Source organism: Mesoplodon mirus (genome assembly GCF_964341445.2).
Source record: "Mesoplodon mirus genome assembly, chromosome: 2".
NCBI classification, from domain to species: Eukaryota; Metazoa; Chordata; class Mammalia; order Artiodactyla; family Ziphiidae; genus Mesoplodon; species Mesoplodon mirus.
Window position 1 is genome coordinate 132,562,774 of NC_138977.1, and position 23,739 is coordinate 132,586,512.

The window sequence follows — 23,739 nt, forward strand, 5'->3', positions numbered from 1 at the left end:
TGTGTATTTATGGAATCAAGGTTAGAGCCAATAACATTCTCTTTTACAGTGGCACGTGGGTTCCATCAAGAAAAAGATAGCTGGCCAAGAAGCGGATTCTCAAACTCCTTCACTCCCTCTCTTCTTCCTTAACTACCCCTGGTAGGGTTGAGGAGATTTCGGCATAATAATACAACGGATTTGTGTTATCATAGGTGATAATCCCTGGTGATGGAGGAGTCTGATTGCTTGGTAAAAACTAACTGAAGAAACTAAGAATACAGGGTTAGCAGCTTTCCTGGTTTTGGCAACATGGGTGAAACAATAAGAGGAAGTCAGAACTCTGGAGCAAGGAGAGAGGGTACAAGGGATATAGGGAGGGCAAAATGACAAAATGAAGGACCTCTGGGCAACCATCTAAGGGCAATCAGATTGGAACTCTAAACAAATGTTTTTCACCATGAATCATGTCTTAACCACCATAACTTCAATGCCTAGAACTATTTTACTAATAGCTGACTACAACAGAACAACCATTCCAGCAGACTTAGGAAACACTTTGGTCTCATTGGTATGAGAGACTTATTTTATTTTAGGCTGCACAGCTTGTGGGATCTTAGTTCCCTCACCAGGGATTGAACCTGGGCTACATCAGTGAAAGCTCTAAATCCTAGCCACTGGACCACCAGGGAATACCCAAGAGATTTTTATTTTAAAATGCTTTTTCATACTCAGGATGGTTCATGATTATACATCTTTACATTATCCCTGCTTCATGTTTCCAAGATTCCATGTCTTTCACATTATCTTCACTTTACAGTTCTGAAATGTAATATAAATGTAATAAAATATAAATGTATTATTCCAATAGCTTTCCTTTAAAACAAAGTCCATAACATAGCCTAGCATGTAAGGCACTCTGGCCTATTGCCCTTGTCTTGTTCTTGTCTCAGTTCCTGCCACTTTCTTCTTCACACTTTATATTCCAGCAATATTAAATGGATACTGGTTGATACCAATATTACTTAACCTTAAACTTCCCCAGAGTTCACAAAAAGAGGGCTTGGCCTTCTTTAGTACCATCTTCTCTGCAAAAGCTTTTTTGGTCCTCACAGGTAGAACTATTCATATATCTTCTTTGCTAAATTTCTATCTTATTTATTCTTAGATTATTGATTTTACATTGTTTTAGCATTGTTGTTTCAGTTTTTTTCTAACGAGAGCCTTGAGACTTTAGAGGAAAGATACTGTGTCTTATTCAGTTTTATTTCTATGATGCCTATATTTTTACTGGTGAATGATATTTTGGATTGATTTGAACTTTTGATCGAGATCTACTAGTAATCAAACATTACTTTTTGTGACATTTCTATATGCTCTGAATGGAGAAGTGTAACTCTGATATGTAAATCATATACCTCATTCTAATGAAATTAACACTATATTTTGGTTAAAAAAAATCAGGAGAAAATTACAACTGAAAAGAGACCATAACTGTCAAATAAAATTGAAACAATCTAAAAGATGCAATATTACACTTTAGAGTAAATAATTGAACATAGCATTTTTGAAATATAATAAAAGCAAGTTTCATTCATGTTATTACTTTCTATTAAGATAATAAAGCCCATTTTGAACAAAAATAAGGAAAATTTTATTAATAGTTGACTACATCAGAGCAATGATTTAAGTAGACATCAGAAACTGATTTGGTCTAAGTAGTACAAGAGATTTCTATTTTAAAATGCATCCTCATACTCAAAATAGCTATTTACTCATTTCTTCATAAATATATACTAACGTAAGCACTGACCTCCATTAACATCAATATAAGTGAATAGAAACACTGACAAACATTTTTCCTGCCATTTAAGCAAAACGGCATCTTATTGCCTCTTAATTCTGTGAGACACCCACACAACAAACTTGTACTTTGAATGCTGATTGAGCTAAATAACATAAGATGGGCAAACTTACAACTTATTTCAAAATGAGGCAAAATATTGGCACTTAATTGAATATTTTCAGAATATTTGAGGAATTAAGAAGACACTCAAGTCAGCAATATACAAAGCTGCAACAATTGGCTAAGGAAAGCAGAAGACAGTTAATGTAGGCGGTATAAATTTTAAGTCAAGGTCCATCAAAGCCAATGAACTCATGCCAAAATTAAGTACAAATACACAGTGCATACATTAAATAAATTGTTTCTGAAAAGGAAAAGTAATCGGTGTCAGCTGGACTATTGAGAGGAAAAAATAGTGGTGAAAACAGGGCTCAAGGATGATAGAATTTGGATAATAGTAGGGAAAGGATATTTTTAAAAGAATTAACTGCATGTACATATAAAACAAATAATGAATTAGCTTGACAGAAGATATATGTAGCTAGGATAGAATTGATATTGCAAAGTTATGGTAGTCATTTGTAATTTTTTTAACTGAAATCTTATGAAAGAATTGTTAGTAAGATTATTCTAGCAGCAAAATGCACAATGGACTGCCATAAAAACAGACTGGCATATAGGCAAAAGAAGATAAATGAGTAAAACTCATGCAGTAATACACAAGGAAATGAGGCAAAAGCAGTGGCAATGGAAACAGAAAGAAAGGGCAAATGTAAAAGACATCCCGAATTAAGAAATTATTGAATCAACACAGCTGACAAAACGATGAGATTTAGAGAATTAAAGAGAGGAAAGAATCATAGATGCTTAAAAATGCTTACTTTATTAAAACATAAAAATGAAAGCAGTATAATGAGTAGTACAAATAGGAAGAAGCACGACGTGGTCATTTAACAAATAGAGGTTTGTACCTGTTGCCTGCAAGTTGATTAGAGACAAGAATATAGGACTAAATTCTGAATCTGGAAACTCTTCTTCACTTCTCACAAAATGTTTAGTGACGATCAGAGTAAAGTAAAATGGAAAGTCCATGAGTTTTTGAAATATTTTGGTATCTTGCTATAGCTGTGTTATTGTTGTACAAAGACCTAATGTGATCTTCAGCATTTTTCCTAGAAATAAAAGGTCTCAACAAAATTCTTAGGAAATACATACTTTGGAACTTTCTTTTATAAAAATCTGGTAATACTGAATATGATGATCACTTTTATTTACATTAAACAATGCCATATAGTGTCTGAATCTTTAAAGTATGTGCTGAAATCCACTGACAGTATTCACCAACTACGTCAGCAGCCTTTTTTTCTTTTTTAATTGCAGCCTAGAGGATGTGGTCGAAGAAAAGATTATTTATTTGAACAATTGATCCTACAGGAGCAACACATAGAATAAATTTCACAAAAAAAATCATTAATCAGGATGAAGTTAGGAGTAATCATAAAACCATTATTCAACATCAGATAGGTTAAAGGCAATTTGGATTATTATAGTGAAAATCACCCTCTAGCTTAGTTGTGTGTATGTGTGTGTTTTTAATGTATCACTGAGAATGAATTTTGTTAGAATATCATTATCTTCTGAAAGAGAAATATATTTTTTCTAGTCCTTACATTAGAAAAGATGCCACTCTGGGGACTCACTCACTCGTTCAGCCGTAAAGTCTTGTTACTCAGAGTGTAGTTCAGAGACCAACAGAATCTGCATCACTCAGGAGCTTTTTGGGAAGTGTAGAGTTTCCAGTTCATTCTGATTCCAAATGACTGAATCAGAATCTGCTTGCAAGCAAGATCCCTTCTGGATTTCTATGTCCATTAAAGTTTGAAAAACACTAAATTAGCCTTATATAAACTGATCCATGCAATTCCATTTTGCAGGTTACATTCCGTAAGATGCATGATGATTCAAATTTAAGGTTTTATAGGAATGATGTTACGGAATTTGTTTAATGCTAGAGGAAATGAAACCGATGTTAATCAAAACCTATTCTGTGCCAGATATTAGGTTAGACATTTCCAAATCTACTAATTCATTTAATCTTTACAATACGCTCTGAGGTAAGGGACAGTATTTTCATTTCTCTGGGCATGAAAACCAACCTCAGGTTAAATATCTCATCTCTTCCACGCAGTGGATTCTTTCAATAAATACTGAGCATCTCGTTTCTGCAAGTCCCTGAGTTAAGTCAGCGGGGAAGTAAAATGGGCATGGTCCCTACTGTCATGGAATGTAATACAATATATTTTAATTAGACAAATGCTACAAAAGTACCAGGCCTCTAAGAGCGAAACCTAAACTTTTTAATAAGTTGTATAGGGAAAACCTGTATTTGGAAAGAGCATCAAAAGTGATTGCTGAGGAACACAGTTTTGTCAAGTTGGCCCTGAACAAAAAGCGAGCGTGTCATGGAGTTTAGGAAGGGGATCCAAGGGGCAGTTGAGGCTGGAACATGGCAGGAATCCTGCAGAACTTTGAAGAACAAGGTGCGGAGGTTGGAGCCTACCCAAGAGTCGAAGAAAGCCACTGGAGGGCTTGAAGCTAGAAAGTGACAAGCCCTGATCCACACTTGGCGAAGCTCCTGCAGTCAGACTAACGCCAGGGCCTGCGGGCGGGTGGGTTTATTAGGGCCACTCCCCTAGGCTGCCTTTCTCCACCCCGGTCACCGCCTCCCGCTCCTCGGCTGAGCTGTCCGAGGGGGGTGGGAAGAGAGCGAGAGGGGCGGGGGGAAGAAAAACATTCTCCAAAAACATTAAAAAGAAAACATCCCCCTGGGCAGAGAGTGCGCGGGAAGTTGATGGTGCGAGTTCCGGGCTTCCCGCCCGCCCCCCCGCCGGCCGCAGCCCGGGTGAGCCCCCAGCCCCTGCTCGGCCGCCGCCCACTGGGCCGCGGCCATCCGTCCGTCGGTCCGTCCTCTTCCCCACCCCCGACCCCCCACCCCCGACCTGCCCGGGGCGCAGCGCGGGGTCTGCAGGGAGGAAAGCCGCCGGGGTTGGTCAGGGCTCAGTCCGCGGAGCCCCCGGCCGCGCCCGGCCGGCGGCGCCTGCACGACCCGGTCCCGGGCGGTTCGGGGCTCCGGGGCCCCGCGCGCCGCGTCCCGGGCCGCCGCCTCAGACGCCACTTGTGGAATTCTTTCCCCCGGCGGCTGTAACTTTAAACCGGCCTGAGCGAGGCCTATTTTTATTAAGAAACCAGCGACCGGGGAGAATGGCTGTGGAGAGCGCTGACATGGAGGGCCAGCCCGCCACTTGAAGATTCCTCACCAAGTGGCCGGGAAGGACCGGCTTGACCTAGGAATCTTTCTTTGAGATTTAAAGGTTCTGTCGCCCCCTTCCAGGGTTGGCCGGACTGGTAGGGTCTTTTGACTGAGGGTGCTGCCCGAGCCTGGGGAGCTGTACGTGAATGAACCGCATCGCCTGGCCTCAGAGCGCTGACTCCGAGGCCACCACGCATGAGCCCGGGCCACCCTCCTGCAGAAGTCACTCCAGGAGCTCCTTAGGGACCGGCTTGTGGCGGTGAGGAGCCAGGAGATGCATGTAGCAGCCAAGTACCGCCAGGCCTCCCTGTACGTGGGTGACCTCCACGCGGACGTCACCGAGGACCTGCTGTTCAAGAAGTTCAGCGCTGTGGGGCCCGTGCTGTCCATCCGCATCTGCAGGGACCTGGTCACCCGCCGCTCTCTGGGCTATGCCTACGTGAACTTTCTGCAGCTGGCGGATGCCCAGAAGGCCCTGGACACCATGAACTTTGACCCGATAAAGGGTAAATCCATCCGTCTCATGTGGTCTCAGCGTGACGCCTACTTGAGGAAATCTGGAATTGGGAACGTGTTCATCAAGAATCTGGACAAATCCATTGATAACAAAACCCTTTATGAACACTTTTCGTCTTTTGGGAAGATCCTGTCCTCCAAGGTGATGAGTGATGATCACGGCTCCAGGGGCTATGCGTTTGTGCACTTTCAGAACCAGATTGCCGCCGACAGGGCCATCCAGGAGATGAATGGGGCACTGCTTAAGGACTGCAGGCTGTTTGTTGGCAGATTCAAAAGCCGCAAAGATCGGGAAGCCGAGCTCCAAAACAAAGCCAGTGAGTTCACCAATGTTTACATCAAAAACTTCGGAGATGACATGGATGATGAGAGACTGAGGGAAGTTTTCAGCAAGTATGGAAAAACCCTGAGTGTTAAGGTGATGACAGATTCCAGTGGGAAATCCAAAGGCTTTGGCTTTGTGAGTTTTGATAGCCACGAGGCTGCCAAAAAGGCTGTTGAAGAAATGAATGGAAAGGACATAAATGGACAACTGCTTTTTGTAGGCCGGGCACAAAAGAAAGCAGAGCGACAGGCTGAATTAAAGCAAATGTTTGAGCAGCTGAAACAGGAAAGATTTCGGCGGTGCCGGGGAGCCAAGCTCTATATTAAAAACCTGGATGAGACCATTGATGATGAAAAGCTACGGAGGGAATTTTCTTCATTTGGATCAATTAGCAGAGTTAAGGTAATGCAGGAAGAAGGGCGAAGCAAAGGGTTTGGCTTGATCTGCTTCTCCTCTCCTGAGGAGGCCACTAAAGCAATGACTGAGATGAATGGCCACATCTTGGGCTCCAAGCCGCTCAACATCGCCCTGGCCCAGAGGCCCTAAGAGAGGAAAACTTAATGCACCAGCCAGTGTTTGTAGCAGCTTGGGGGATGTGAGTGATCTCTGCCTGAATCGTCCTCAGTAAATTTCAAATCCCAGCTGATGGCTGCTTAGTTTAGTAAACATTATGATCGAAGGTTTTGTATACAAAGCTATTTATTTTTCTTTGGAGGAAAAATAAGTGAATCTTAGAACCTCGGTTCTTTTTATAGAGGCACATCATCTAATTATAATATGGTATATTTTTCTGATTTTGATGTAGTGCTCATAGCAATAAGTATAATTAGATATATTTTTACTGCATTTTGAACCAACTGAAGTGTGGTAATTATTTGCATTTATTGCATACTTTTTCTTATTTTAATAATATTGCTAGCTTTAATTTCTTCCATGAAAATATGCCCAAAGTAGTTCTTATACCCGAGGATTGCAAAGTAATTTATTTTTACAAACAGAAATTTTCTAATTGCTCATCTATTTTTTTTAAAGAAACCAAAGTTTAAGAATTGCTACTACAAACTCAATATCTAATTTCATTTTGAATTAATGTTTAAAATACTAGGAAATAGTTGAATTTCCTTTCAATTTATATCCTGAAATGGTGTTTTTCTGATGGCTGAAATGAATGATGGAGTTTTTTAATGTTGCCTACAAACGTGCTTTATAGGAAATTTTACTGTTCTTTCCATTGGTTGACATAATCCAGGTGCTTGCTGGTTATCAAAATTGTGACTTGAATAGTAAAACCTTAACTTCCACATTCCTTAAGTTATAAGCCTGTATCATTTCAGGTCAGAAAGTTGGCCTAGTCTTAATTCTCTTCATACGTATACAGCATAAAATTATGCCTTAAGTTTTGAACCAGGTACCAACATTATAAAAGTCATATATAGAAAACATAGACATTCTGTTTAACAATTGTGTTTTCTAATCTCTGTTATATGTTGTAACGTGCAGTGATATTGTCTCAGGGTTCAGAACAGTGAGTTTATGTTTATGAACTCCACGTCTCCTTTTATTAGACCTTAAGAGCTATGTAACCCATGAAGGCTCACTTTTAGCCTTGATTGATCAGAAGTTCACTAATTGATTTTCTGATAAACTGAAGTTACATCACTTAGCCTGCTTTCCAGCATGATTTTTATTTCAGTCTCATTCCCAGATCTTTTCTTCTCTCCTGCTTTTCCTCTATATCACTCAGCTCCTCTATACTTTTTAAAAAGGGTTTTATTATACTGACTTTTACTGTGTGCTGTTTGAAATCCACTTTGGAAATAGATGCAAGAGTTATTTATTTACATTTAAGTAATTACTTTTAAAATTTTGATTCTTTCATACCAAAGGTGTCTAGAAAATAGTTTTGTTCTTGTTTTATTTTTTTTTTACTCTGCTTCATTGTTTCCTATAACCATATATTCAAGTCTTCTGTTTCATATATTACCAGTACAAAAGAAATATTAAAATATTTCCGTGGCAATACTTTAGCTATGAAAGAATGAGAAAATCTGTTTCTGTTTATTTTTGTATGAACTATATGTATATTCATTGCACATTTTCTAAATTTAAAATCTCTTTAGACAATAAAAAATTATGGACAATGAAAAAATTACGGCAACACATAATCCTATTATGCAGACAGATCTTCTGTTACAATATCTTGCATCTCCTCCCAAATTTTTCTCTATACTTACACCCATGATTTAACAAAAATGGAATCATGCTCTAAACCTTGTTTGAAACTGCTTTCTTAATTTGTTAGTGCACCATAGTCAACTTCCATGACCACAAATAATTATTTGCACTATAATTTTAATGACTTTTATCTTTCCTTTAATGTTCCTACCATAATGTAACAATTTCCTCTTGATAAACGTATAGGTTGCTAGATTGTTTCCTCCCTTTTTTTCTTTCCTCTATCATAAACAACTTGGAGATAAACACCCTTTGCAAACTCTTATACGCTGATGTATATAATTATTTTCTTCAGAAAATGTATGATTCATTGGAATTAATGTTTAATATTTAACTTGCCCAAATGCTGTTCAGAGATTTGTGCCACTTAACATTTCTGTTATGAGTATGGAGTATTGCTCATTTCCATATACTCTAAGAACAAAGGATTTTGTTTAAGTTGTTATCTGATTCAACATGACATGTAAAAACAAAATATTTCATGGTTATTTATTTTACTTTTTTATTACCTCAAAAGTTAAACAGCATTTCTTGTATTTACTGGACATTTGTATTTTCATATTTTTGAAAATTATCTTAGTCTATTTTCATGACTTTAGTCTCTTTTCCTGTTGGGGTGTTTTTTATTTATATGGATTTGTTAGTTTGGGTTATTTTTTTTCCTGATACTCCCATCTTGTTTATAGTTTTGAGGGTCATTCCAAAGTTAAATTTCTAAATTCAAAATTTTCAATCTTATACTTTGGTGGCTTTAATGGTATGTTTCAAAACACTTTGAACACCTCAAATATACAACCCCCCCATACACACACACAATTCATCTGTATTCTCTTCTATTATTTTCAGAGTTTCATATTCTCAGTACTTTCTAAACAAAACTTTTGTGTATACAGTATCTTATACACAGCCTATACTAAATATTTTTAAAATGTCTTGCTTTTCAATTCTATTAACATGCCTTGGTAAATACTGATCTACTGTAAGAGTCTATTTGAAATCCATATGTCAAGTATAACTCATTGGCTCTCTGAATTACTGTGTTGAGAAGTATTTACCTCCAAATCAGAGAGCTTTTAAGAAAGGGTGCCAGGAAACAGGACCGGGAAGTGTAGTAGGTGTGTCAAGCCTTGACATCTCTTTCTGGATAATCCACTCTATCAAAATGTTCAAATATTTGAACAGTATTTCACAATGCTTGTAAATGGATTATCAAGATAATATCAGGGAACTGAGTTCATTCTCTTTGCACATGCATGGGGATTTAATAGGACATAATACCAGATGTTTAGATAAATTGTAGTTATAGCTTCATAATGACACAATAATATGCCATTTTAGTAAAAATTACTTATTTTTAATATTTACCTTAAGAAATGATCCTGTAGGGCCTCCCTGGTGGCGCAGTGGTTGAGAGTCCGCCTGCCGATGCAGGGGATACGGGTTCGTGCCCCGGTCTGGGAGGATCCCATATGCCGCGGAGCGGCTGGGCCCGTGAGCCATGGCCGCTGGGCCTGCGCGTCCGGAGCCTGTGCTCCGCAACGGGAGAGGCCACAACAGTGAGAGGCCCGCATACCGCAAAAAGAAAAAAAAAAAAAAAAAAAGAAATGATCCTGTAGATTTTCTTGATTATTTAAATTTTACTTATTCTAAATTTTGTATGTCATCTTAGTTGGCAGTAGAGGTTCAGGCATTCATGAAACTTTACTCTTTTTATGTCCAAGTGCCTTGATAAATAGAAAGAATCTTCACTTTCTGATAAGCATTCCAATAAAAGCTAATTTACATAGAGATGCCTTGAGTCACTGCTTCTCCTCTGCCTTCTCTCTCTCCACACACATTGCCTGCTTGCATGTACAGCCAATTGAATAGAAACGTGCCTTTTAAATTTTTATTTTTAAATTTTTAAGTGGAAATTTATAGTTGGTAAAAATAAGCTTTTTAAAGTGGTTTTAGTATTGGTATTTTCATGTTCTTAATATTTGTATAAATCCACTGAGAAACGATCAAATAAAGTTGGAATCTTTCAATGGTGTCCAAAATTTTCATGTCCAAAAATGATTTTTATTTATTTACTTTTTAAGTTTTTCTAATTTTCTAGCAGTCGGTTTCTCGTAGGAGTAAATTGAAAACAACTTGCGTTTTTAAATGAAGATCCTCATATTTCATGTTTTAAAAGACCAAGTCCCATATGAACTAGTATTTCTTTTTTAAGTTACCCATAATTATGGGACCATGATTGAAAAGAACCTCTAATATAGACCAAGTTTTTATGAGAAATAATTCACTACATTAAAGATACTTTTGAATTTAATTTTTAAAGTAAAATTTAGCCACTATTTTGAGGTTTTAGAATTAGCTTACTTGTATTATATTTGGAAAATGTGCCTCATAATGTAATTTTTTAAGTAAATAATAAAAACAGTAGATAGAAAAGAGAAGTTTAAATATACATTTTAGAAAGTAGAACAAGTTAAATATCCTCAGAATATCTTTGGCTTCAAGGAATAGAAAATCCACTTTACCTCGAAAAGGAAACTGTATTTAACAAAATATTCAGAATTAAGGTATCTTCAGGCAAGGTATATCAGAACTTCTACATCAGTTCTGCTGGAGTCTCGTGGCTCTTCACCCTCTGTTTCTTAGCTTCATCATCAGGTTTTCAAGATGGTTACAGGAACTCCTGTCATTGCACTGAGACACAGCAACATTCAGAAGGTAATACCTTTCCTAGAAACCTTTTAACAACTTTCCCCCTCAGTTCTCATTGTCCATTATTGGTATGTATATTCAACAAGATCTGCCACTAGAATTGAGAAAGGAGTCAACTTTTTGTGTAGAATGGGCTTATGGTTGGAAGGAACTTGAGTAGGAATGGGTGTAGTAGTATGCAGCCACTAAACCCTGGATATTTTTCATCATTTATATCTAATTTTTAATTTCAGTACTTAATGGATATTTTCTTTCTTCTTTTAATGTTAGCTTACAAATATATCTTAAAATTCCTCCCTACAAATCGTTTTCAACACTTGATTGAAACTGGTGATTTTCCTCTCCCTCAAGTTGTACAATCATAGGGAATAAATTGTGCAATATATTCTGTATAAAATTGAATTCATTTTTGTTTAGTAATGGGACTTGTGATTTTACATGTCATGCTTTATTAGGTATAAATTAGGCATCTCCTGAAAATTCTGCTGAAATGGTCAGATTCAATGTAGTCACCCCAATGGGTTTCCTCCAAAAATAATTATCAACAGGTTACAAATGATCAAGTATGTTTCAAAATAAATCTACATTTAATAAGGTATTAGTTCATTGAGTTCTATTTTAAAGTAATCTAAACCAAGTATGTTTTCACGCATGTTAGATAATATTTTAGAATCATACCACTAGAGGGAAGGAATTTACTATGTATATCACCAACTAGTGTGCTATTCTGTATAAAGAATTTTTAAAAAATAGTTCCTACTGACAATGTAACAGATAAATTATGAGAAAACACCTAAAAAGTTAGGTGCCTACAAAATGGCCCCATTATATAAAACTAATGTAACCACAAACATAAATTAATGGGTACTCATTTTCTTTACTAAAGGATTTATATTAGGTCCTTTAGTACATTAAAATTGTAAGAATTAATAAAATTGGACTTATTCGAACTTTTCAATTTATTTTTTTCTGTATTACACAAATGTGGTATAACCACATATTTTAACCATGAAACATAAATAAAGGAACAAAAAACAGATGTACTAAATTCTGAGTTACAAATATTTGAATCTGTTAGGGTCTGATTATTTTGCAAGTTTGTTCAGAAAAAAGTATTTATAGCTACTGTTGTTTTTGTCTCATGGTCATGTCTTGTCTTAGAGTTCACAGAGTGCTTTGAACTATATTGAGGTTCCCCTGAATGACACAGTTGAACCCATCAAGCAAGAAAAGAAAAATGATCCTCTTAGTAGCATTCTTTGCCACAGTTGAGAAGACACTTAACTTCTGAAAGATATTGGCAGTTTATACAATATCACATCAGAATTTGTTAACCCATCTATATCTACATCACCTTAGATATTAAAAATATCCCCAGTTTGAAGTTCTGCCAAATACTAACAGCACATTTGAGTTCCAAAGGCAATGTCACTGAAATGGTGGATGTTATTATTAAATTTTATTTTTTGCATAGAGTGAATATTGGTTGTGATTCATTCTGTTGTGTATGCGAGTTTTTTTAATCAGTATTTCCAATGGTATTTTCTTTTCTCAGGAAACCATATCTGACAGGCTGTAGTGAATCACAATTTTGATTTACATTCCATTTCATCTTTGTACATGCACCACTGGCATACCAATGCACCATAATTTTGTCATATTGCCAATTCTAGTTCCTTGAAGTTAAAGTAATCCTTTATAATAGTAATGCCAGCAAATCTTTGTTAATCAAAAAAGTGCCTCAATTTGAATGCAAGCCAAATCTTAGAAGTATTTTGACACATCATTATTTTATTGAATTACCAAAGGAGGTGTTAGAAATGAAAATCTAGTATTATCCACTACTCTATTCACTTATACTTCCTATATAGTACTTATAATAAGTGACATTTATATTTTCTAGATTATAATTGGTAAAGAGCGATTGGCACTGAGATTGTATAGTAAGCTCATTTTTATTTTAATATTTATTTTAACCAAAATATATTGCAAATGCAAATTTGATCATGTTATTCTGCTTCAAAACCTCCCATAGCCATCCATTACTTTTAAAGTCAGGTGTAAATCTTTACCATGGCCTAAGAGACCTGCATTTTTTTGGTCCTTGTGCATCTTTTAGTCCAATTCTTATGCTGCTACAGTTCCCCTTGGTCAGTGTGCCGGAAATAAACTGTTCTTATTTCAACTCCTTTACCTAATCCCTGCCTCACTGAAAACTTTAACTTTTTATCAGATTGTATGCTATTGCAAGGGGTAAAAGAATCTTCCCACTGATTTATGAAAAAAAAATGATGGGGGGATTTATTGCCAGATAAAAAAAAGTAAGAGATCTTTACAAAATAGAGGTATTGTTTTCTTTTATTTTTTTCTTACAAGTGTTAAGGAAGGCTTTCCAAAGGATGTTACACTACAGAGGCAGCAGTACCTTTTTGAAATTAGACTACATGGCATAGTGCTGTGGGGAGATAAAAAGCAAGCATTTACAAAAGGTCAAGGAGACTCAATTTTCAAACATTTATAATGTTATTTTTAAATATTATTATTATCATCATCATCATCATTACTATTTTAAGTAACAACTCATTCTCCTCCCTAGCTATGCCCTTTCATGTTTTAAGGCATAGATTGGATATATTTCTTAGTGGGCAATCTGATATTATTGTAGCAGGGGCACGTGATGGAAACTGCCCTGCCTTAGTAAGAGAACAAGTAAAGCAAGTCGTTAAGTCCTTAAAAAGATAAAGTATTGGGTACAGAAACACAGTAGCAAATCATTGCATCTAAATGAAATCTATTATTAGGGATCAGTTCGGGAAGTGCTCATATAGAATTAGCATAGAACTAAGAAAGTATGGGCAAAAACGATTAGGGAGGGCTTCCCTGGTGGTGCAGTGGTTGAGAGTCCGCCTGCCGATGCAGGGGACATGGGTTCGTGCCCCGGTCCGGGAGGATCCCACATGCCGCTGAGCGGCTGGGCCTGTGAGCCATGGCTGCTGAGCCCGCACATCCGGAGCCTGTGCTCTGCAACGGGAGAGGCCACAACAGTGAGAGGCCCGCGTACTGCAAAAAAAAAAAAAAAAAAAAAAAAACGATTAGGGAAAATCTACATATAGATGGATTTTTATTTAGTGAGTCATCTTTTAGTTAAAATTTATATTAAATGTACAAATGTAGAAGTTTTGAGCATATAATGTGAAGAATAATACAAAAATAATTATATTTATGTAACTACCACTCAAATCAAGAAACAGAACCTTACCTACACCACTCTTCCTCCCTCCCGATCACTTTCTTGTCACACCTACTCAAATGTAACCTCAACCTTGCTTTAAACTGTACAGATTAATGTTAGGTACCTTGAACTGTTTTCAGATTGATTCATAAAGCATGCATCTTCTTGTGTCACTTTCACTCAAGATATTTTAGTGAGATTCATACATACTATTTAGTGCAGTAGTAATGTGTTCATTGTATACTATTCTATGGTGTGACTATACTACAAATTATTTATCCTTTTACCATTAATGGACATTTTGGTTGCTTCCATATTAGGGCTATAATGAACAATGCAGCTTAGAAAATCATCATAGATGCTCTTTGAGATTGAGTTATAAATCACATACCATAAAAGTAACCATTTTCAAGTGTGCAATTCAATAGTTTGTAGTATATTCAAAAGGTTGTGTGACATCACCATTATCCGATTCAGAATATTTTTGTCACTTCAAAAAGGAAATCTGTACACCCATGAGCAGTTACTCCCGTTTTCTCCTCCTCCCAGTGCCTGGCAAACATACTCAAATTTATGTCCTTAAGGATTTGCCTGTTTTGGACATTTTTTATAAATACTGTCATACAATATATTACCTTTTGTGTTTAGGTTCCTTTGCCTAGCTTAATGTTTTAAAGTTTTGTCCATGTTGCAACATGTATCAGTACTTATTTCCTTTTCATGCCTGAATAATATCTATTTGTGGGGATATGCCACATTCTTTTTATCCATTCATCATTTGTTGTACACTTGTGTTGTTTCCACTTCCTGACTTTATGAATAATATTGCTGTGACTTTGGTTTACAAGTTTTTGTAAGAATATATATTTTCAATACTCTTGTGTACTCATAGACAATGGTATATTCTCTTTTCTTTAGAAATGTTACCTCTTATAAGAGTCAAATTTTGATTTCATTAATTTTCCCTATTATTTTTCAATTCTTTTCTTTTTACTGTGTTTCGCTTATTTCTGCTTTAATCTTTATTATTTCCTCCTTTTTGCTTGATTTGGGTTTATCGTGCTCTTCTATTTCTAATTTCTTAAGGTGGAAAGATAAGTTATTCATTTGAAATCTTTCTTCTTGTTTTAACATAGGCATCTATGGTTAGACATTTTCCCTAGGCATTGTTTTAGGTACAATAAATAGGTTTTGTTATGTTGTGTTTTCATTTTTTATTGATCTCAAATTATTTTCTAATTTCACTTGTGATTTCCTCCTTGATCCATTGATTATTTAGGAGCTGTATTTTTTTTTTAACTTCCATATATTTGTGAACTTCCCAAATACTGTTCTGATACTGATTTCTAGGATCATTTCTTTGTGCTTAGCAAACATACTTTGTGTTATTACAACACTTTTAAATTTATTGAGACTTGCGTTATGGCTAACATATGATCTATCCTAGGGAATGCTCCATGTGCACTGCAAAAGAATATATACTCTGCATTGTTGGGTATAGTGCTCTATAGATGTCTTTTAGGTCTAGTTGGTATATAGTGTTGTTGAAGTCATCTATTTTCTTGTTGCTCTTCTGTCTGTCTAGTAGAAACATATGGAATAAGCAAGAAAAATATCACTAAGAATATTGTGTCCATAACACAAATGGACCTAATTGTCATATGTAGAAACAATAGAAAACAACTTCAGAACTCATTTTAGTTTCAAGTTCAAGTAGAATATTTTCAGCAGTTGATCACATAAGGAACTATAAACCTACTTACAAATGTTTTCAAAGGACTAAAATCACATTGAATATATCTGTTGACCATTGTGCAATTAAAATGTAGATCAACAACAAAATATAATTAGAACATTATTAAAGATCCATAAATCGTGAAATATGATCTAAAATCACAATATAAATTAGAAAATATTCTGAATTGAATAATAATCAGTATGCAGTATATCAAACCTTGTGAGAACACAAGTATGCTTTGTGATTAATTTGTAGTCTTAAAAATGTATATATTAGAAAAGAAAAAAAAAGCTGAAAAGAATAAGCTAAGTATCTTTCTCTAGAAATTGAAAAATGAAGAGAAATTAGAATGACATAGAAGAAAATATAGAACAGAAATTAAAGAAATAAGGACAAATACAATAAAAGGGATCTAAAAAAATTTTAAACTAATGAATTTAATAAACTACCTAATAAAACTGATTTTTTAAAGTGATAAGAAGCACAAATAACTAATATTGGGAATGAAAAAGAAGATTTCACCACATAGTTTGTAGACATTACAACCTTCATAAGTGGATATTATAAACAAATTTATGGCAATAAATTTGAAATTTAGATAAAATTTTAAAACTTTGATTAAAATAACTCATAAAAACTGACATAATAAGAATTTGGAAATATTAATAATCTTACCAATATTAAGATAAATGAATCAATATGATTAGATCTTTCTTAAGGAGAACATCCAAGTGCTAGATGGCTGGTGAATGTTAAAAAATATTTAAAAAACAATTCCAATTAAAAAAAATCTTTTCAAAAGGACAAAAATGGGTACATCTCATAACTCATTTTATGAAAACAACATAACCTTGACACCCAAACGTGACCTGGATAAAAACTACTGGGCACATTAACTCATCAGCATAAGGACAAAAACATTAAATAAAATTTTAGTTAACTTAATCCAGCAATAATTTTAAGAATATATATAAAACCTCAAGTTGGTGTTTCTTCCAGAAGGGAAATCTTGTTTAACATTTAAAATCAATTTTACTCTTGGAGAGGGTGTGGGGAAAGGGAAGTCTCCTACACTGTTGCAGCCACTATGGAAAATAGTATGGAAGTTCCTTAAAAATCTGAAAATAGAGCTAACATATGTATGATCCAACAATCCCAGTCCTGGGCATTTATCTGAAAAAGACAAAAACTCTAATTTAAAAAGATACATGCACCCCAATGTTCATAGCAGCACTATTTATAATAGCCAAGACATGGAAGCAATCTAAGTGTCCACCAACAGATGAATGGATAAAGAAGATGTGGTACATATATACACTGGTCTATTAGCCATAAAAAAGAATGAAATATTGCCATCTGCAGCAACATGGATGGATCTAGAGAATATCATACTAAGTGAAGTAAGACAAAGAAAGACAAATATTATATGATATCACTTATGTGTGGAAACCAAAACATAATACAAATGAATTTATTAACAAAACAGAAGCAGACTCACAGACATAGAAAGCAAATTTATGGTTACCAAAGGGGAAAGGGGGGGGATGAATTAGGAGTATGAGAGTGACAGATACACACTACTCTATATAAAATGGATAAACAACAAGGATTTACTATATAGAACAGGAAACTATTTCAATATCTTATAATAACCTACAATGGAAAAGAATCTGAAATATATATATATATATATATATATATATATATATATATATATATATATATACACACACACACACACACATCAATAAAATAATCACTTTTACTACGCTAACAGAAAAAGAAACTTTAATGATTATTTCAATAGATGCAGAAAAAGCATCTGCAATAATTTAGCATTCATTCACATATAAAAGCTTCATAAAAAACTAAGAATAGATGGATATATTCCAAAATCTGATAAAGCATTTTATTTTTTTAGAATTTCTTAGATGCCTATGGCAAGGATTCAGGACTGAGGGATTCACTGGGAAAGTATTCCAATGAGATATTATTAGGAGAATGAAGAAGCAGTATGGAGAAGGAAAATTTTAAGGAAAGTTATGTGCAGTCCAAGACTAAGTCTGGGAGTTCTGGACTAAAATTACACAGTCTGGACTTTTGTATTTCTCTGGCCCAAGTCATTGGCTACATGTTTGCTTCATCACCTAATAGTAATTCTCAACCATGCCCAGGTACCAGAAATTAGCTGCAAAGCACACTGTAAATGAGCGGTGGGTACAAAACTCTATTAAAAACGTCTGAGAGGTTCCAGTCTGGCATATAAAAGTATCAGAAGTTGCCAGTCCATTAGAACAACAAGTAAAAAGTTGAGCATTCGGAAAAATTAACAAGTCTTCTTATATCCATCAGAGGAATAAGGTTACAAAACAAACTGCTTCCCCTAAAATTGGAGAGACAGAGATACAGAGAAACACAGATACTGGAGCAGAAACCCACAAGCAGAAACTGGTACAGAAAACCTGAACTGCAGGAAAACCTGAAAGGTAATTGAAAAATTGCTGGAGGCTCAGTTTGGACATGCCTGAGAGATAAAAACCTCAGGGGGACCCAGTCCCTGTGTGGAGGCGAAGGGTACATTTTTGTGTGCTTTGCCTTCAGGAGTTTTATCAAATTTTCACAGTGAAAATCAGAGGAAAATCCCATCATGCTTCCATCGGGGAGAGGGGAAATGTAACTTCGGAATAGAGCATTCTGCTCTATATTTAACAAGGCCTGACCTAAAAAGAAACTGTTTTGTAAGAGTCTAACATTTTGAGGTATTAGTAGAGCCTAACTGACAAGAGGGAAGGAAAATAGCCAACTCCAGCCCCATCTAGACATCCTGTACCACCTATGCGAGTGAAAAAAAATAGCCCAGGAGCACAAGCTTACTAAAAGACTGAGGTCTAAGCATAGGACTATGGAACACTTCACCTCCCACACCTTCCCACTGCAATTCTTTTTACAGAGTACATCATGTCCACCTTTCAGCAAATGTTATAAGACATACTAAAAGGCAAATTACACAGTTTGAAAAAGCAAAACAAGCATAAGAACCAGACCCAGATGTGGCAAGAATGTTGGAATTATCAAACTATGATTTTAAAACAACAGTGATTAATCTGGTAAGAGTGTTAATGGAAAAAGTAGACAACATGCAAGAACAGATGAGTAATGCAAGATTAAATAGGTAATGTAAGCAGAGAGACAGAAATGATAGGAATCAAAAAGAAATGAAAGAAATAAAAAATACTGTAACAGAAATGAATAATGCCTTTGGGCTCAGTAGTAGAGTAGACATGGTTGAGGAAAAAAAAAACTCTGACCTTGAGGACATGTCAATAAAAATTTCCAAAAGTCTAAAGTGAAAAAAAATAACCTGAAAAAAATAGAATATCCAAGAAGTGTAGGAAAAGACAAAAGGTGTAATATATGAGTACTGGGAATACCAGAAGGAGAAGAAAGAGAGAAAATAACAGGAAGCAATAATGACTAAGAAATTCATACCAGATATACTAAAAAGCTTTTTCAAGGCAACCTACGAAATGGGACAAATTTTGTGAATCATATATCTTATAAAGGGTTAATAACCAAAATATATAAAGAAGTCATACAACTCAGCAGCAAAAAACCAATCTGATTTAAAAATAGGCAGAAGATCTGAATAGATATTTTTTTTTAAAGAGGACATACAGATGGTCAACAGGTACAGGAAAAGATGCTCAACATCACTTATCGTCAGGGAAATGCAAATCAAAACCAATGTGCAATATCACCTCACATCTGTTAGAATGGATATTGTGAAAAAGACAAGACATAGCAAGCGTTGGTGACAATGTGGAGAAAAGGGAACCCTTGTGCCGTACTCGGGGGAAGGCAAATTGGTGTGGCCATTATTGAAAAGAGTATGGAATTTCCTCAAAAAATTAAAAATAGCTCTATCATATGGACAAGAAAAGGGAAAAAATGTATACAGATTGGGAGGGAAGAAATAAAATTATCTTTCTTCATAGATTATATGATCATCTATGTAGAAAACCTGAAGGAACTGACAACAAAATTCTTGGAACTAGTAAGCAGTTATAGCAAGATTGTAGGATGCAAAGTTAATATAGAAAAATCAATCAATTTTTTACATGCCAGCAATGAACAAGAGGAATTTTAAATTAAGATACAATATTATTTACATTGGTAACCCCCAAAATGATACTTAAGTATAAATATGTACAACATCTATATGAGGAAAATTATAGACTCTGATGAAAGAAATCAAAGATGAACTAAATCAATGGAGAGATACTCCATGTTCATGAATAGAAAGACTCAGTATCTTCAAGATGTCAGTTTTTCACAACTTATCTGTAGATTCAGCACAATCCCAGTCAAAATCCTGGCAGGTTATTTTGTGGATATTGACAAACTGATTCTAAAGTTACCATGGTGAGGCAAAAACCCAGAATTGTCAGCATAATATTGAAGAACAAAGTTGGAGGACAGATGCTATTCAACTTCAAGACTTACTATTAAGCTGTAGTAATCAAGACTATGGTATTGGTGAAAGTATAGACAAATAGATCAATAGAATGGAATAGAGATCCCAGAAATAGATCCATATAAATACAGCCAACTGACTTTTTGATAAAGGAGCAAAAGCAATAAAACAGAGAAAAGATAGTCTTTTCAAGAAAGGGTGCTGGACCTCCCTGGTGGTGCAGTGGTTAGGAATCTGCCTGACAATGCAGGGGACACAGGTTCGATCCCTGGTCCAGGAGGATCCCACATGCCACAGAGCAGCTAAGCCTATGTGCCACAGCTACTGAAGCCTGTGCTCCTAGAGCCTGTGCTCCGCAACAGGAGAAGCCACTGCAATGAGAAGCCCGTGCATCACAACAAACAGTGGCCCCCGCTTGCTGCAACTGGAGAAAACCTGCGTACAGCAATGAAGACCCAACACAGCTAAAAATAAATAAATAATTTTTTAAAAAGAAAAATAAAAGGTGCTGAAACAACCAAACATCCACATGCACAAAAGTGAACCTAGACACAGATCTTATACCTTTCACAAAAATTAACTCTAAATGGATCATAGACCCAAATGTAAAATGCTAAACTTTAAAGCTCCTAGAAGATGACATAGGAGAAAGTCTATAGATGATCTCATGATCTTGGGTATGGTGATGACTTTTTAGATATAACTCTAACATCATGATCCATGAAAGAAATAGTTGACACACTGGACTTTATAAAAACTAAATATCTCTGTTCTGTCAAAGACAATTTCAACCGAATGAGAAGACAGGCCACACACTTGGAGAAAATATTTGTGAAAGATACATCTGATATCCAAAATAAAATTCAACAACAAAAAAATAAACAATCTGACTAAAAAATGGGCAAAATACTTTAATGGACACCTCACCAAAGAAGATTTTCAGAGGGCAAGTAAGTATATGAAAAGATGTTCAACCTCATATGTCACTAGATAATTGCATACTAAAACAAGGAGATACCAATGCATACCTATTAGAATGGTCAATATACTAACAATACCAAATACTCATGATGATATGGAGTAGCAAGAACTTTCATTCATTGCTGGTAGGACTGCAAAATGGGACAGCCAGTTTGGAAGATTGCTGGCAGTTTCTTACAAAACTAAACATACTTTTTATCATATTTGGCAATTGAACTTTGTTTGGTATTTACCCAAATAAATTGAAAACCTGTGTCCACACAAAAACCTGCACATGGACATTTATTGCAGCTTTATTAATAATTGCCAAAACTTGAAAGCAACCAAGATGTCCCTCAGCAGGTGAATGGATAAATAAACCATGGTACATCTAGACAATGGAACATTATTCAGTGTGAAAACGAAATGAACTTTCAAGCCATAAAAAAACATGGCGGCATCTTAAATGCCTATAACTAAGTAAAATAGACCAATCTGAAAAAGCTGCACACGGTATGATTCCAACTCTAAGACATTGTGGAAAAAAACAAAACTATAGAGACAGTAAACAGATCATGGGTTAGATGGGTGAGAGCCCAGATTATGGTTTGTCTTTCTGTTGATATCTAAAAACTTAACCTTTTATATTAGATCTACAATCTACCTGGATTTTTCATTATGATGTGAATTCGGAAGTGATCTTTTTTTTTTTTTCCATTTAGATATCCAGCAGATTCAATACTACTATTTATTGAAAAGTATAGATATTTCCCTGCGTTACTCTGAAATGCTATATTGTCATAAATTAGATACCCATATTTGTTTTACCAGGTCAGTCTCTGGATTTCTATTCCGTTAGTCTAGTTGTCTATCATTTACCAGTGTCATATAGTCTTTATTACTTTATAATCTTTACATCAGATAGTACAAACCTTTTCATCTTATTACTAAAGATTATCTTGATTTTAGCTATCTGAATATTCATACAAATGAAAAAATCAACTTTTACAATTTCATGCATATATTTGTGTACATGTGTACACACACATATTCTTTTGGGGAAATTATTGTGATCATATTGATTCTGAGCTGAAATCCTTACAGTATAGTCTTCTAACCCATGAAAATGGATATCCCTTTATTTATTTGTACTCCTTAATTTTTTAAATAATATTACATAGCTTTTGTGTAGAAGTCTTGCATATCTTTCTTAGTCTTATTCCTAGCTGTATGATATTTTTGTTGCTATGTTTTGTTGTTATTTCTTATTTTTACTATGTTTTAGTAAAATATTTTTGTTATTCTAAAAAAAATACATAGAAATATATTTACTTTTAACGTAATTACTTGCTATCCAACATCCTTGCCATACATAAATGATTATCTATTTATATGAACCATAATATAGATTATAACCATTTACCTGATACTGATTTTTCTCTCTACTCAATTATGTCAACTGAAAAAAATACAAGTTAATGCATTTGTAGTTTCTAATGTGCCAATATTTAACAAGTAACATATTTAAGTATATAAATTTTAAAGTTAGTATTAAAAACATAGTTTAAACAAGCTACTATTCTTTTTCTAATTTGCCTCTTCAAGTTGTGGCCATGAGATTACCTGAGGATTCTAGGTCGCTATTCATCACATGTTTCTCTCCAAAATACACCAGTAGCAGAAATTTCCCCTTAGCTTAAACAACTTTGCATAGAGCTTTGTATTCTTCAGGAATCTGGATTAATTTGGAAAGAGATTGTAGTTAAGACCATTTTACATTTGCAGTTTTCTATTTGATTCTTTTTCTCTTATTTGATATATGTTCTTAAGGTATTTTCTTTGCATATTACTCTGCAGCCTAGGATTACCATCATCTTCTTCAAAATTGCTCAAGGGAGTCCCATTTTATTAATTGTTTCTCAGAAAACTGTACTGTCATTTCAGTGACATCACAACCAAACAAAGGAAAACAATAACAACTTGAGTGTACCAAAGCTGGCATTGCACATATTTACTTAACCTTTTAATTATTGAACATTATTTCTTTAGGAATCCCACAAACCCATAAGTACTTGTATTTTATCCTAGAAAGGGCATGGGTATGAAAGGAGCTATGTAAACTATCACTATAACTTTTAGTATGTTCTGAGGATCAGAGAACATCAACATTGTTTAAAATAAGTACTTTTTGCTCCCTCACCTCTCTTCTGAACAAAGCAATGGGCAGTTTCCTGTATGTGACCAATTTTTAAACTCATGGACATATTATGTTGACCACAGCTACTAAACAAGGATGGCAAACAGATCCAGAAACAGCGCTCTATAGGCTGACTATTGAAAATCAGCAGTAGGCAAACAGAAGAGATCTATCCAAATATATATCTTTTATTCAGGTGATGATTGGCTGAACCAATC

General features: G+C 35.2%; 1 protein-coding gene across 1 annotated transcript; it reads left to right on the plus strand.

Annotated features, from left to right (window-relative positions):
• Positions 1-4,937: 4,937 nt before the first annotated feature.
• PABPC4L (poly(A) binding protein cytoplasmic 4 like) lies at positions 4,938-10,221 on the plus strand. The gene has a single exon (XM_082645713.1). It carries the CDS (start codon positions 5,410-5,412, stop codon positions 6,520-6,522), a length of 1,113 nt encoding a protein of 370 aa, XP_082501839.1. The 5' UTR covers positions 4,938-5,409; the 3' UTR covers positions 6,523-10,221.
• Positions 10,222-23,739: the final 13,518 nt, after the last annotated feature.